Source organism: Balaenoptera musculus, chromosome 14, assembly GCF_009873245.2.
Source record: "Balaenoptera musculus isolate JJ_BM4_2016_0621 chromosome 14, mBalMus1.pri.v3, whole genome shotgun sequence".
NCBI lineage: Eukaryota > Metazoa > Chordata > Mammalia > Artiodactyla > Balaenopteridae > Balaenoptera > Balaenoptera musculus.
Genome location: NC_045798.1, coordinates 20,267,526 through 20,282,958, shown reverse-complemented (window position 1 = coordinate 20,282,958; position 15,433 = coordinate 20,267,526). Strand labels below are relative to the sequence as shown.

General features: G+C 44.6%; 1 protein-coding gene across 1 annotated transcript in view; it reads left to right on the top strand.

The window, feature by feature from the left end:
- Nucleotides 1–15,433, top strand: part of SLC5A1 (solute carrier family 5 member 1) — a 57,107-nt gene that overhangs the window by 9,183 nt on the left and 32,491 nt on the right. The window contains exon 3 of the mRNA XM_036823768.1: nt 14,973–15,077. Within this exon, the coding sequence (XP_036679663.1) occupies nt 14,973–15,077 (105 nt within the window). The remainder of the gene's footprint in view (nt 1–14,972; nt 15,078–15,433) is intronic.

Below are 15,433 nucleotides of genomic sequence, written 5' to 3'. Positions count from 1 at the left end.
GGGGACACTTTTCCTCCTTCATCTGCCTTTAGCCCTGTTGCTTTGTGCTGTAGAATGCGTGAGCAACCAGAGAAGCTTCGGAAAGATAGTCCCAGGGGATTTTTAGGAGGAAAGGACTTGTATTGACCTTGGATTGATACACCTGAGGCCCCGAGGGCTTGGATAGTCACCCATGAGAAAAGCAGGTGGAAATCAGAGCTCATAAAATCTGAAAGAAGATTGGATAAAGGAGATGCCAGTTGGGGGGCATTCCTGGGTGCTTCAGTGACTTTGAATGCAGTAGTTGTGACCTGTAACAGGTGGAGATCCAGGCACTCTGGAAAAAGACCCCGTTCCTAAAAAGTTAATGAGGCCAAGAGGGAGAAATAGTTTGTGCTTGGCCTAGGGATAGAAGTGAGGGACCATTGGGAGGAGGAGCAAGGACTCCAGGGCTGGGTAAAGGAAGGTCAGCTCACAAAGAGGGCCAGGCAGGGAGGGCCCCAGAAACCTGAGTCACATTGAGGCAAGCCAAGCCAACTGAGAAACACGAAACCTCGTGAGTAAAATGAAACCTTATGTAATTGTGGGCTGGCACCATGGTTTGGTGCCTTTGATGAACAACTGCCTGGATGCTGTGCTGTAATGATTCTTTGAGGATGTGGGAGACGTGAAAGCAGGAAAGTGAGCTTTGAAGGGGAAATTCTCCATGCCTTGGCTAGTGGCAGCAGAAATTACTCAGAGAGATAGGGCTCCAGGTACACAGCCCCACGGAGAACTTTTGTTTTGGAAGAGAGTTTGGTCACACCAGCCAGGACCACTGGCAGAGCCAGGTCCATGGGAGCAGCGAGCACAACAGGGCTGAGCCAACCCTTCAACAACGCCCAAGGCATTTTCAAACACTTAAGAAGTAAGTATTCTAAAGGGAATGGGGACCTCACAAGGAGCCAGAGGACTTGCTTTGTCCTAGATTTGTGACGTCAGGCAAATCATCAGCCTCTCTGAGTCTCAGAGAGTCTCCTCAGTGTGGGAAACAGTAAGATTGAGATCTCAAAGCCTCTTCCAGGACTAAAATGCTGAGATTTCACACCACAGAGGAAGGAACAAGCATGGGGGAAATGGGTGTGTACATGCGAACCAGTCCATCGCCAGTGGAAATAAATGTGATGGCTGTGTGTCTCTCAATAGCCACAGTTTCTTTCCTTCCTTTACTATTAAAGAATCATCAGAGAGGAGTATATCACAGTGGTTTAGGTCACGGGTTGACAAACTTTCTTTGCAGAGGCCCACAGAGTAAATATCTCTGTCACAACTACTAAACTCTGCTGCTGTAGCATGAAAGCAGCCATGGACAATACATAGATGGATGGGCATGGCTGTGTTCCAGTAAAACTCTATTTATAAAAACAGGAGGATGGCCAGATTTGGCCCATAGGCTCTAGTTTGTTGACCTCTTGTTCAGGTCTGGGCCAGGCTGCTTGGGTTCAAATGCAGCCTCTGCCCCTTACTAGCTGTGTGACCCTGTTTGAGTTACTTAACATCTGTGTGCCTTACATTTGTTTTCTTATAACAGAGATAACAGTACTTACTTGAGGTTGTTGTGAGGATGCACACTCAGTCTCAGAACAGAACCTGGCACACAAACTCTCAGGTTTAGCTCTTGTTCTTTTTTCAATCATCTATCTGATTGAATCCTCAGTGATCCAGCAAGAATGATGATTAACCCCATGGGTTGCCCAAGTTCACACAAGATAACAGCAGAGCTAGGGTTCTCCCTGTTCTTCTGGTTACTCATGTCTCTTTTTCCTTATCCTTTGAGATGGAAATTTATGAGATCTATAGGTACAGTCTACAGGTTTCTCTGAAAACCAAGACATTCTTTCATTTAGGTTTGACCAGAGACCCTGATGGAGATTTTCTCTGAGGAAAGAGGACAGCTTCTCATACTTCTTAGACTCTTTTGAGTAAAATGTATCTGATTAAGTCTCTGAAACCTAATGATCAGATCAAAGTTCAGCCACTTAGGATGCTACTGGAGTGGCCACCGGGAGGCCTGGAAGAGGCTGGCAGGCCTAAGACCTAGGTGAGAACTCATGAATGAGAGAGGAAGAGCAGGAACAAGGCGAATGGACACAGGAGAGGCAGAGAGCTCGCCAAGGGAGCAAGGGTCGGGAAGATGTGAGCTGGGAGACAGACAAGTACTTGACCTTAATAAGCCTGGGTGGAAGTGACTGCCAAGTCCAGGTGGCCCTGTCTTCCTGCTCTGATTGCATGTAGCTGTGTGTGCTTTCATTTGTCCCAGGGTTGAGCCTGTGTTTTTCTTAATCTTTTTTTTTTTTTTTAATCTCTTCCACCACCTAGTCCAGGGCCTTGCATCTAGTATGTGCTGAATTAAAGGAATGAGAGGGAGAAGAGGGATATGTCCCCAGACCCTCATACTGGATCCCTTTGTTGATGTCACCTGAGCCCTCAGCCTGCATTCTCCTCTCTGGTGCAGTGACCACACTGTGTAGGCGGTGGAAAGAATTCAGGAGGTTAGGAGAGTGCTGAGTCCAAGTGAAAGGCTGCTTCCAGCAGTGCTCCACGTTTCTGTTCCTATGTACACAGAACATTTTTTTCTTTAGGTTTTTTTTTTTTTTCTTGGCTCATGGTAGTAAAACTGGAAAACCAAGCCTGGCCCTAATCAGAGTGCCTGATTTCAGCCCAGATTGGACTCCTTGGTAAAGTCTGGTGTGGCCATGCTTCCTCACTATCTCAAACATTTGGTTTCTCTCAGTTTAAGTCAAGATTTTGCAAAACTTGTCAGTTCCCATATATCTGTGTCTCCTTTGTGGTGAGAGTTTTTTGCTTAGCATGCCAGTGACTGCCTTACTCTTGAAGGACCAGTTCTTTCTCTTCCTCCTCCTCTTTCTTCTCTTCCTTCTCCTCCTCTTCCTCCCCTCTGCTTTCCTCCTCCTTTTGCTCTCTCCCCCTCATCCTTCCCTCTCTCTCTCTCTTTGGTGGACCCATTTCCCTCCAATTCTTCAAGGCTTGGTCTCCTCTGAGGAGTTTCTCTGATTCATGCACAGGCACTCACCATCCCATGTATCCTTTGTGTTCCGAGGCCTCAGTTGACTGGTGTGTAGCCAAGTTCCTGTCATCTAGTTTGTACCTAAACTCCTGGCTTCTCCTTTCCCTCTGGCTGTCTTCCCAGCATTCTCTAACACATTAGCACTTCTGCCAACAGAGAAAGGGAAAAGTAAGTTATAATCAATACCTCTAGTTGGTTGAGGTCAGAAGAGTGCTGAAACTAGCAGCCATGATGAAGTCTTTGGATTGTTCATGTTAGAAATGTGTCTGGGCTTTCCCTGTCTACCAGTGGCATGGCACATTTTGAGTTGGCTGCAGCTATATGTTTGTTTTGGATGAACTGTATGCAAGGGAGGTGATTTGGAGTTGGGGTTAAGAGCATAGGCTCTGGAGCCAGGCTGCCTTGGTCTTAACCCCAGTTCCATCCATTCCTATCTCTGTGGCCTTGGCTGAGTTACTTACCCTCTCCTGACTCAGTTTCCTCAACTTCAAAATAGAGGTCATAGCACCTACCTCACAGGGTTGTTTTGAGGATTAAAGTAGTTAATACATGTAAATCTCTTAGAATAGTATACAGTTAGTACTACCCAAGTTGGACATTCTTATCATCATCATCATCATTGTCCTTATTATTGTATCTCATCTCCAGATCTTCCTTCTTTTTATTTATCTATTTATTTAGCTGCACCAGGTCTTAGTTGCGGCACGCGGGATCTTCACTGCTGCAGGCGGGATCTTCATTGAGGCATGCGGGATCTTTAGTTGCAGCACGCGAACTCTTAGTTGCGGCATGTGGGATCTAGTTCCCTGACCAGGAATCTAACCCAGGCCTCCTGCACTGGGGGCGCAGAGCCTTAGCCACTGGACCACCAGGGAAGTCCCCAGATGCTGCTTCTTAAAGTGTGAATTCAATCATTTATCCATATATGCATTGCTATTATTTCATTCTACATTTACATATTGATTATCTTCTATGTGCCACATTCTGTGTTAGGTGCTGGCATATATTTATGTGTGTGTGTGTGTGTGTGTATGTGTGTGTGACACACATTCTTACAAAATGTATCTGAAATTTCAAATAGTGGTGAGGATTAAGAAGGAAATGTGTTTGAGTCTTTATGTACATAAGAGGATCAGGGAAGGCCTTTCTGAGGACTGGGCATTTAGGTTGAGCTCTGAAAGATGAGAAGGAGGCAGCCATGTGAAGACTGGGGGAAGAGCGATCCAAGCAGAAGGAACAGAATTGTCAAAGGCCTGAGGTGAGGAGGAGCCTTGGATACTTGGGAACTGAAAGAGGGCCAGCATAGGGGAGAGACCATGCATACTGATCAGGCCCTTCAGGTGAGCGACCCTGAGTTGTTGATCATCCCAAGGATGAGCCCGTCTGAGCTGGTGAGAGGGTTGGTCGTCAGCCTCCTTGACCTATAAATGCCAACAGAAGACCTCACCCCCCTTTTGTGCCAACAGCCTGTGGGAAGATGCCAGCTTTGGCAGTGGTTTCCTGATTTCACGCCCCTTTGGCTGTTGGGGCAAAGAGAGAGTTCATGAAGATAATAAGTGAAAGGCCACCATTGTCCGTTTTGAGCTGACATAGGGTAAACAGAGATTATGATGACTCTGGAGAACACCTGTGTCTAAATATTTACGAGTCTCTGAAATTAAATAGCCTGAATATGTGAGCCCCACCTTCTCTTCTGTCCCAATCCAGGAAATGTCATTCCCTAAGAGATGGCAAGGGTCAAAGATTAAACCTTTTCAAACTTCCCCTGTGAAAAGATTCCTTACTAAGGGAACCAAGATGTGAATTAATTAATTAATCAATTTATTTATTTTTAGTTTGGAAAATAGAGTCACTTTTTATTAATACATGTTATTTTTTGTTATCATATAATAAGTCTATTATTGTTATTTTAAATGATTTCATAAGTACATATTCTTTCAATTTCTCATTTTATAGCTCCAATATAAATATAGATAGATATAATCCTCATAAACTCTTTGGAGTCTTTAAAATTTTTTTATTTTATTTTATTTGTTTTGTATTTTATTCTATTTTATATTTTTATACAGCATGTTCTTATTAGTTATCTATTTTATACATACTGGTGTATATATGTCAATCCCAATCTCCCAATTCATCCCACCACCACCACCTGCCCCAAGATATTAATTTAGATTAAAGACCAGTTCACCAGAGGATGAGGGAAGTATCGGAAATACAAGTGTGATGCAGATACACACATGCTGTTCCTGAATTTTCAATGAGTCGATGAGGTGGGTTGGGGGGTCTGACCGCATTGTGCCCCTTCAGGGAAGTTCAGAAGGGAATGTCTGGGGAGGAAGGGGGACAGACAGCGTGGTGCTCTGGCCTCTTCTTCTGTCCCTTGGGCATCGGTCACATTGGGCTGTGGGACCTTGGGCAAATCACGTCACTGCTCTGGTCCTCAGACTTCTTACCTGTAAAATGAAGATGAGAACAATATGCACTTCACAGACTGTTGTGAGCATGATCAGATAAGGTGAATGAAGTGCCTGGCCCAACACTTGGCCTCCAAGGAGGCACTGTAAGTTAGTCATCCTCTCTCCCTTTCTTATTCTCCTAGGATGGAGCTCTCAAAGTGTGGTATCCACAGCAGCAGCAGCAAAAAAAAAAAAAAAAAAAAAACTTGGGTTCTTGTTAGAAATGCAAAATTTCCAACCCCAACCTCGACCAGTGTATCAGAAACTTGAGGGGATGGGGCTCAGCCATCTGTGGTTTAGCAAATCTTCCAGGTGATTCTGACTAGGGTTGCCAGATTTAGCAAATAAAAATACTGGCTGGCCAGCTAACTCTGAATTTCAGACAGTGAATGCTTTTTTAGTATAAGTAGGTATCACGCAATATTGGCACATACTTTTACTAAAAAATGCATTCTTTTATCTGAAATTCAGATTTAAGTGGACATCCTGTATTTTGAGTGTAGATTGTGGTGCATGCCAAAGTTTGAGAACCACTGTCTGAGGATATCTCGAGGGAGGCATCCAGCACAGCCCAGAGGAGTGGAGAGGAGGCCCTGAGATATCCTGGTAGCATTCCTTAAAGGAAAGACAGAAGCTGAGAACAGGAAGCCATCTCCAGAGCTCTGGACATTCTGGGTGTTATATGATCCATTAACAAAGAAAGTGGTTCCCTGAAATTAGCTGAGTGCATTTTCCATTTAAGCTACAAAGATCTTGCTCCCTCCAAGAGAAAATGACCACTCTGTCTAAGGAAATTCAGGGAACTCCATCAAAACACGGGCTATGTAAAAGCATCATTAATATTTCTTCTGAATAGTATGGCTTTGTGGGGTAAAACTTTCCTAAAGATTTCTCACGTGTCACTTCATTTAAGCCAGAGAACACCCTTGTGAAATAGGCTAAGAAGTATTCTTATCCTCAGTTTATAGTGGAGAAAACTGAGGCTCAGGGTAGTAACGTGACTTGCTCAAGGTCACATAATTTGTCCTGGCAGAGCCAAGAATTATTTTTCTTTGGCTGCACCACATGGCTTGTGGAATCTTAGTTCCCCTACCAGGGATTGAACCTGGGCCCTCGACAGTGAGAGCGCAGAGTCCTAACCACTGGACCAAGATTAGAACCGGGTGGGAATCCTCTCCGTGTGCTTAATAGGAGGGGAAGAAGCGGGGGTGGGGGGCAGGCACACAGTTTAACTGTGCTTTCAAGGCATATACAGGGCACTGTTTTTTCAATCCAGTGGCTACCTCTGATGGTAAAGCTAGGGACACACACAGAGCCATTGTCTGTTGCTTTAGGCAATTCTTGACTCTTCAGCTAGTGGTCCTGAGTGTTCACATACTATCTTACTTTGCTAAGGGTGTGGAAGTAAAGAAAAAATGAATGTGTAAACTTGAATCACTTTCTTCCTCTGGGCTTTAATTTTGTTTTCATTTGAAAGAATAGAGTTGACTTTAATTATTTCCAAGGTAATCCCCGCTCTAACATCAGATGACTGAGTGTTGGCAAGTAATAAGCTTTCCCATATATTTCCTATTTTCTATTTTATGTCATATAAAACATAATTTTCAATTAGCATTCAATGATATTTTCATGTCTTTTTCTACAACCCCAGAAACAAATACATAACTTCCCTGCAAGCTTTGTTCTGAGACTTCAGGCTCTACAAGTTAATCTGAGACCACCCTGGAATTGTTGCCCTTTATTGTTAAAGGTTTTAAAGAATTGTGTTCTGATTATCAAATTACACAAACTCATTGTGGGAAATTTAGAAAAATACAAAAACACACTTACTGTTTTCTTTTCCAGAGATAATCACTGCTTAATTTGGATATCTCTGTCTCTATATCTGCCTATCTATCTTTAAAAATTTGGGGATCATATGGTATATAACTTTGTATGTTTTTTTTATTTGACATTTTTGTGACAATCATCTCCTCATAACAAATTCTTCAAAGCTATAATTTTAAAGGCAGTGTAATATTTCATCCTAAGTATGTACCTTAATTTATCCAGTGGTTTTCCCATTGTTGGTCATTGATGTTGTTTCCAACTTTCCTGTATTGTAAATAAGGTGGCATTGAACATACTAAGGAAATCCTTAAGAATAAGTCTTTCTCTGCATCTCTGATAATTTCTTAAGATAGAATACTAAAAGTAGGATCGTATGGTGGAAGGAGATGATCTTTGGATTTGTGCCAACAAACTGCTTTCCAGAATTACATTTCTATCAGAACTATATGGGAGAGACTATTTACTTGCCAATACCAAATATTATCATTTAAAATTTTTTGCCTATTTGATGGACTAACCCTCAAGGTCGGATCCCCCTTGAGGTCTTGGTCTCACTAACACTGAGCTTACAGGTCACCCTTTTGACATCTCAGAGCAGTTTAGAGTCTCTAATCAGCCCCACTGTCTTTAACGGGCCCCGTGTGGGCCTGGCAGGACAGGTTTATTGCCTCTTCCTCAGGAGAGAGCCATCCTTGGCATGTCCCCATTAAGAGTCCCGACTCCATGCAGCCAGTGGGAATAAATGCAACTCAAAGGCATTTGGTCACCATGGTTCCTGTCGTTTCCTCAAGAGGAGACTCCAAGGATTTGCTGTCACTCACCCACCCACTCACTCACTCACTCAGCAGACTTTTACTGAGTGCTTGCCATGTGCAAGAAAGGTCCTATGCTAAGTGGAAGCAGAAATGCTCTTCAAGAGCTAGAGGATATTTGGGGGACAACACTTGTACGGAAGCAGTTACCAAAATAGGGCCTGACAGGCACCAGGAGAGTGCAACAGACGACAGGTGGGGTAAGAGGTCAGAGGAGGAAGAGATTGGCTCTGGAAGGTGTCAGCAGAGAGATGGGACTGGGCTTCCCTTTGGCCACTGGGACAGTGTTTTTGCAGGTAGAGCTTGATGGAGAGGGAGTTCCAAGCAGAAGGAAATGGTGTAAACAAAAGCAGGAGGCAGGAAAGCCCAGGGCATATCCAGGAGGCTGGGTCTGTGTGATTTAGCTAGAGCGTACAGGACTTGGAAGAGTGTGGAGGGGCTTCTGGGATTGGAGAAGGAGGATGAGGCTAGATTGCAGAGACCCTTGAGAGCCTGTAATTCCTCTTCCCATTTTCATGCCATGGCAGGGAAGAGGAGCCCTCCAGTCAGCAATATTTATTGACTCTGGTGGTTGAGGTCACGCTCTGGGATCTCTTATAACCCCCTCTCTTGAGGAGACAAATTGTGGAAGGATTTCCCACACCTTTGAGTGGCTTCTGTAGACTTCCGTATGAAATGTCTCAGTAACTTTGCTATGGCGTGAGGATACTCTGGAAGTCTTTATTCAACTGAGCCTGCCGGGTCTGGGGTTCACCAGTGAGACTCGTCAAAGTTTGTTTCAGTCCATGTGCTATATGTTGGCATGTAGAGAAGTGACAGTGTCTCCCACTGGGTGGCCCAAATGCCATGGTAAACTCCGGAAGTTCAGTAGGGGATTTTGGAGAGAGAGCCTCTTTCACCCCAAACTTTTTGTCCACCTCATCTTAGCATCCCAAGTTTGTAGTTAGTCCCTGGCTTCTGCTCCCAAAGAGAGGTCAAAACAAGTTTAAGGAGGAACAGTGAGCTTCAGTGCAGTCTAGGGCAGGTTTCTCAAACTTCACTGTGTGTAAGAACTACCCTTACTTCTCTGATTCAGTAGGTGGGGGGGGGGGGGACTAAGCACTCATAGCTCTCCTAAGCTCCTGGGTGAAGCCAATGCTTCTGGCCCGCAGAGCACTCTGTGAGTAGCATGGTTTAGGGAGCCCATTTCTAGGGCTGAGTTAAGCACTGAAGGAGCGATCACTAGATGGACTGATGTCTGCCTTTGGTTTGAGAGGTAGATGCAGTCCCTGCTAGCTTCCAACTCCAGACATTAATAGTTGGTATGGAGAAATGAATTTGGCCAGATGTCTTCCTTGTGGTTTAAGTGGTTTTCCCTTTAGAGAAGGCTCATGGGAAAACATCAGATTTGTGCCAAACCCTGGAGGGATTGAAGTGAAAAAAATTTAAGTGATAGAGCCACTGTATTGTTAAGGCAAACCACATTATCAGGAATCTAAATTGCAATGAGAGGAAATCTATTCTTGTTAAATGGTCCAGATAATTTAGAGGCAGATTCTCTGACAGTGATGGGAATTAGAGGGACTGGCTTCATCCTCAGCACTGCCAAGGACCCATGGCTGAGAGGCAGGTTTAAAAGTATTTGAAGCCACATGATGTTAAAAACAGATGCTAAGTCAAGAAGGGCAGCCTGCTTAGCTCTGGACAACCCATGTCTGGACTGGTCTAGAGGCCCAGGGTCTGAGACCTATTTGGGACACAGGTGGGGCTGAGGGCAACAGAGAGAGCAACAAGGGTGGCCAGTGAGAAGCAGACACATGAGAAGAGGAAGCTTAACCTGGAGAAGATTTGAGGGTGGGTACAACCCCTGTCCTCAGATATTGGAAAGACTAGCTTGTGGAAGAGAGATTTGACTTGTTCTGTTGCACTGTAGAGGGCACAAGTAGGACTAAATGGGGAGATTTAAGCTCAAGGTAAAGAAGGACTTTGCAACCATTAGAGTTGTTCCACTATGGATTCAGCTGCCTTGTGAGGTGGGGCGTTCTCTGTCACTAGAGGTACACATCCAGAAGCTGACCTTCACTTGGTATGGGGGGAGGGGGGGGAGGGAGTGTTTCTGAGGGGATTCAAGCTGTGACATCTATGGGCCCATCCAGTTCTGGAAGATTCTGTGATCCTCTAATTTCTCCCTAGGTTTTTCCCTCCTGCCAACCTTCTAGGATAGGAAATTTAGGCAGTAAAGTATGATTGTGAATTCCCTAAAGTCAAAGGAAAACATAGTCTTTTTCTCTTTGTAATGTGACATTACATTATTTCCCCAATTACCATGCTGTGAAACCTGTTGGGTTTGGTCAGACCCAGCACATTTTGCACTGTGACAGCAAACCATCTAAATACTTGGAATGGCTTCTTGAGACCCATCAGAGAATGAGGAAGGCCTGGAAAGAAGTTAGTCAGAAGCAAGGTCAAGCTGGGAAAATTTCAGAGGAAGTCTGAAATCCTGAACTGAGAAGGAATGCGGGAGGAAATTACAGAGAAGGACAAGATGCTTCATAGGTCACTCCCTAGATGGGGCATGATTCCCAAGTGGGCATGAACATGGGTGAGGTGTGGACAGAGAGGGCTTTTGGGAAGTCAGAGTGATGAAAGCATTGTTAACAAGCTCCAGTGAGAGGAAGGGTGGTGTGAAAACCTGTCAGAGGAGTGTAGGTGATAAAGCAATGATGTATGTATTAACCTGCTTGGGCTGCCATGGCAAAGCACCACAGACTGAGTGGCTTGCACAACAGAAATTTATTTTGTCACAGTTCCAGAGGTTAGAAATCCAAGATCAAGGTGCTGTCAGGGTTGATTCTGGTGAGACCTCTCTTCCTGGCTTGTGGATGGCTGCCTTCTCTCTGTGCACATTCAGCGAGAGAGACAGAGACAGAGACAGAGAGAGAACTGGTGTCTCTTCCTCTTCTTATAAGGACCAGTCGTATTAGATTAGGCCTTAACCTTATGACCTAATTTAATCTTAATTTCCTCCCTAAAGACCCAATCTCCAAATATAGTCACATTGAGGGTTAGGACTTCAACATATGAATTTTGGAGGAACACAGTTCAGTCCATAACAGTGTCCATTGTAGCTCTTGTGAACTGTCTTTGAGGGTGAAGTGACTGTCCTCTTGGAGGAAAGAAAGGACACTGATTGAGGGCCCGCTGAGTGTGTCATTACTGATTCATAATCTCCTTTGATTCCTGCACAACCCTGTCATGGGAGAAGATTGAGGCTTGCAGATGTTATGATCACCCAGATTGGAAGAGGGCAAGAGATCATTCAGACTTTAATTTTTAAGCTCATGCTGCCTTCTCACTGGAGGGAACTTTAGTGTGAAATCTTGCTGAATTCCTGAGACTGCATCTTTAAACCCGGAACTGCCAGGAAAGACTGCTTGGCAGGCTCATTTGGGGGTCCGGAAGGGTCTCTGAATAGGGAAGTGACTTGATCAGAGTTGTGCTTTGGAGATGTCATATGGGTGGGGGGAGACTGGAGAGCACCTCGAAGCCTGTTAAGAAGCAATGACAGCCTGTACAAGGGCGATGTAAAAAGTGCTAGCTGCCTATGCCATTGTGAAGGCAGAGTCAGGGTTTTGTAAATAACTGAGTGCAGGTCATGGGGCGAAGCGGGGGAGGTTGGATGAGGCCAAGGTGAGCGACTGGAGAACAGTAGTGACCATGATAGAAATGAACTGAACCTGGACTAATACCCCCAAAGCTCCCCTGGCCCCCATTCCATCAGATGGTGAAGGGCTGCCTCAGGAAAGCCTACAACTGCTTAAAGACCACTGTCCCCCTTTGGGGGGATCTTGGAGAGAAATTCTTGAACTTAAGGTTAATCTAATGCAGTTAATCATTACTGGTAATTATGCTCTTAATAGTATAACATTAGGCTTAATAATTTATCAAGTGAGAGATGGTAAATGAAAAAAAAAGATAATGTGTAATGACAGGCAGGCTACATGCAGAAGGGAATCCTGATTAAAAGCGAACTGTTATCCCCACCAAGCTCTGAGGAGAAGGAGGAGGTGGATGTGTTTAAACAGCCTGCTTTCCTCTCAGTTTCTCCTTCTCCTCCTTCTTCTTCTTCTGCATCACAAAGCATTTTACTGTTTGTGCTATAATGAGGACGAAATGCAGTCTAGAGCAATAGAATTTTTACACAATGAGAATTCCACTTATGGTCAGAGCCAATGGTTATATACTTCTTTATGCAAAGCTTACTGGGTCCTATTCTTTTAACAAAGGCAAGCATGCATATGTTGTACAACACACTTTAAAGTACAGATAACAAAATATTAAACTCTTAAGCAGCAATAATCAAAGTACACAGTTTCCCGTCTTAATGAATGATGTCCACCAGTTACTAAAGTCCCGAATCTAGGGGTTACCCTTGATTACCCTTTCCCGCATTTCCCACGTCTGATACATCAACAGGGCTCATCAACTTTGTTTCTAAAATGTACCCCAATCTCTATGCTTGTCTTTATCTCAACTGCCACCACCTGAGACCAAGCCGCTATGCCCTGTTACCTACAGGCAGCAACTGCCTCCCACATGGTTTTTTGTTTTCTCTCTTGCCCCCAACACTACACTCTCCACATGCTTGAGAGCAATACTTAAAAACAAGTTAGATCCTTTCCCTCCCCTGCTTGAAACCCTCCAGTGGCTTCCCATCAGACAGAGTAAAATCCACACTGCTATCCTGGCTTGCTAGGACCTACGTGATGTATCCCCTCCCAACTTTCCAGCCTCATCTCACACCACCCACCACACTCCAGCTACTCTGGCCTTCTTTCTGCTTCCCAACCATGATGACCTTCTCACTTGGGCAGGGGGTGGGGGGTTGGTCTTTGCTTTGCTGGAACGCTTTCCCTCTGATCTCAGCATGGTTGACTTCTTTTATCATCTTGATCTCAGCTTAGAGGGCACCCCACAGAGGGACCTTTCCCAGACTAAAGCAGTCACTCTATCTATCACACCTTCTCTATTCTCTTCACAGCACTTAACCAGTCTCTGATCTTTTTTGTTGTTGGTGGTGGTGCTTTTCATACAGGAATCCCCAGTGTCTAGAATGGCACTTAACACATTGAGTAGGTGCTAAGTTAATATTTGTTGAGTGAATGAATGAAGGCACTTACACCACTGTCTCTTCATCATTCTGGAGACCTCCTGGCCCGGCCTTCAGAGATCTCCCTCTCCTCTGACTTAGCATATGGCACTAAGCACCCACTGTTTTATATCGAGGAACAGTTAGGACAGTTTCTTGGAGTAATCTGCCTTTTGGGAAATATGTGTTTTGTTCCAAATTTGAACCATATTAGGGATATTAGACAAATAACTACCAGCCTCCCCCAATTGCTCAGCAAGACTGGGGATAATTATACTAGTTTGGTGATCATCAAATGTTGTTATGCCTTCTCCTCCTGGGTACAGAAAAGCTCTAGAACTTTTTGGAGTTCTCTTGGACCTCAGAGGCGGTTGAGTTGATGGTACAGTACCATGATTGGTCAGTTCAAAATCCCTCTCTTGTTTCACCTGATACTTTCTCCTTCACCTCCTATTCAAAAATCCCATTCTCTGGACTTGAGGATATGGGGAGGGGGAGGGGTGAGATGTGACAGGGTGAGAGAGTGTCATGGACATATATACACTACCAAATGTAAAATAGATAGCTAGTGGGAAGCAGCTGCATAGCACAGGGAGATCAGCTCGGTGCTTTGTGACCACCTAGAGGGGTGGGATAGGGATGGTGGGAGGGAGGGAGATGCAAGAGGGAAGAGATATGGGAACATATGTATATGTATAACTGATTTACTTTGTTATAAAGCAGAAACTAACACACCATTGTAAAGCAATTATACTCCAATAAAGATGTTTAAAAAAAAAAAAATCCCATTCTCCTTTCCTCTCCCAGGCTTCAACTCTTGGATATTTAGTATATGTCCTTCCAATTTGTCTTCTAACCTATGTTTTTAGACATATGTATATCTTTGAAAAATGCAGTGTTTTGTGCATGTATCCATAGGACCTTTGTAAAAAAATAAAAATACTATATCGAGGGAATTCCACAGCGTTCCAGTGGTTAGGACTCCATGCTTCCACTGTCCGGGGTCTGCGTTTGATCCCTGGTTGGGGAACTAAGATCCCACAAGCCGCGTGGTGTGGCCAAAAAAACTACTATATTGACTTAGAGAGTTATTATTATTAGCATCTCTTGTTACTTGGGAGCTCATGGGATTACAGAATTTAACAGCTAAGAGTCACTTGGAAATTATTGGCTCTACCCCCTGCCTTCTTTGACAAATGACAAGTAACTGACGTCCAGAGGCTTCCTTTTAAATGATTTCTTTCAACAAAACTGTCCACATTTCCTGAGATCCTGTATTGGTCAAGGTCCCAAGTCAGGAGTGCTGGGGGACACAGAGATGAATGGCACAGGTCCTGCTCCTGAGCCCTCAGCCGCTGGGGAGACTTCCAGAGGAGGCAGGTCGGGCTGTGGAGCTTCCGATGCCTTCTTGACTGTTGCGCATTGGGCTCACAAAGGACTCACAGAGATCTGATTTGGGGATGCATCCCACGACTCCTTCCCCAGTCCTCTCCTTTTTATCTTTGCTATTACCCAAGTCCTCACATCTGCCTTTTGAACCAGTGGTCCCGGCAGACTCCAACATAGTCAAGTTCCTGGCTGGCCTCTGCTCTTTCTTGTCCTTCTCTTGGATGACATGTCTCTTCTATCTTTGGTGCACCCCTGAGTGTCCTGGTGAAGCATGGAGTTCTCACTTGACCTTCTCTTTGTGTTTCCAGATTGGAGCCTCTCTGTTCGCCAGTAACATCGGAAGCGGCCACTTTGTGGGACTGGCGGGAACGGGAGCAGCTGCAGGCATCGCCACTGGGGGCTTTGAATGGAACGTGAGTAACATCAGAGAAACTGTGTCCTGGAGCTGGAAGGATCTTTAGCTGTCAGCCAGCCCAGTCTACACTCAGAGATGTTCTAGATGTTACAGAACCTCCCAGGGCCACCTTGGAGTACAGATGGATGAGGGGCACAGCTTCAGGAACCCCAGGGTCCTGCTCCCCTTCCACCACGAGAAATCACTGATTTGATGGCGATAGTGTTTCTTTCTTCTTTTAAAAAGCCAACCCCTCCTGTACCCTTTCAGCCATATCAAGAGGTTTGGAAATACCACCAGATTTCCATTATTATTATTTTTTTTAATTTTAAAAGCTCTCTAAATGGTATTTTACTCCTGTAAACCAGGGAAGAA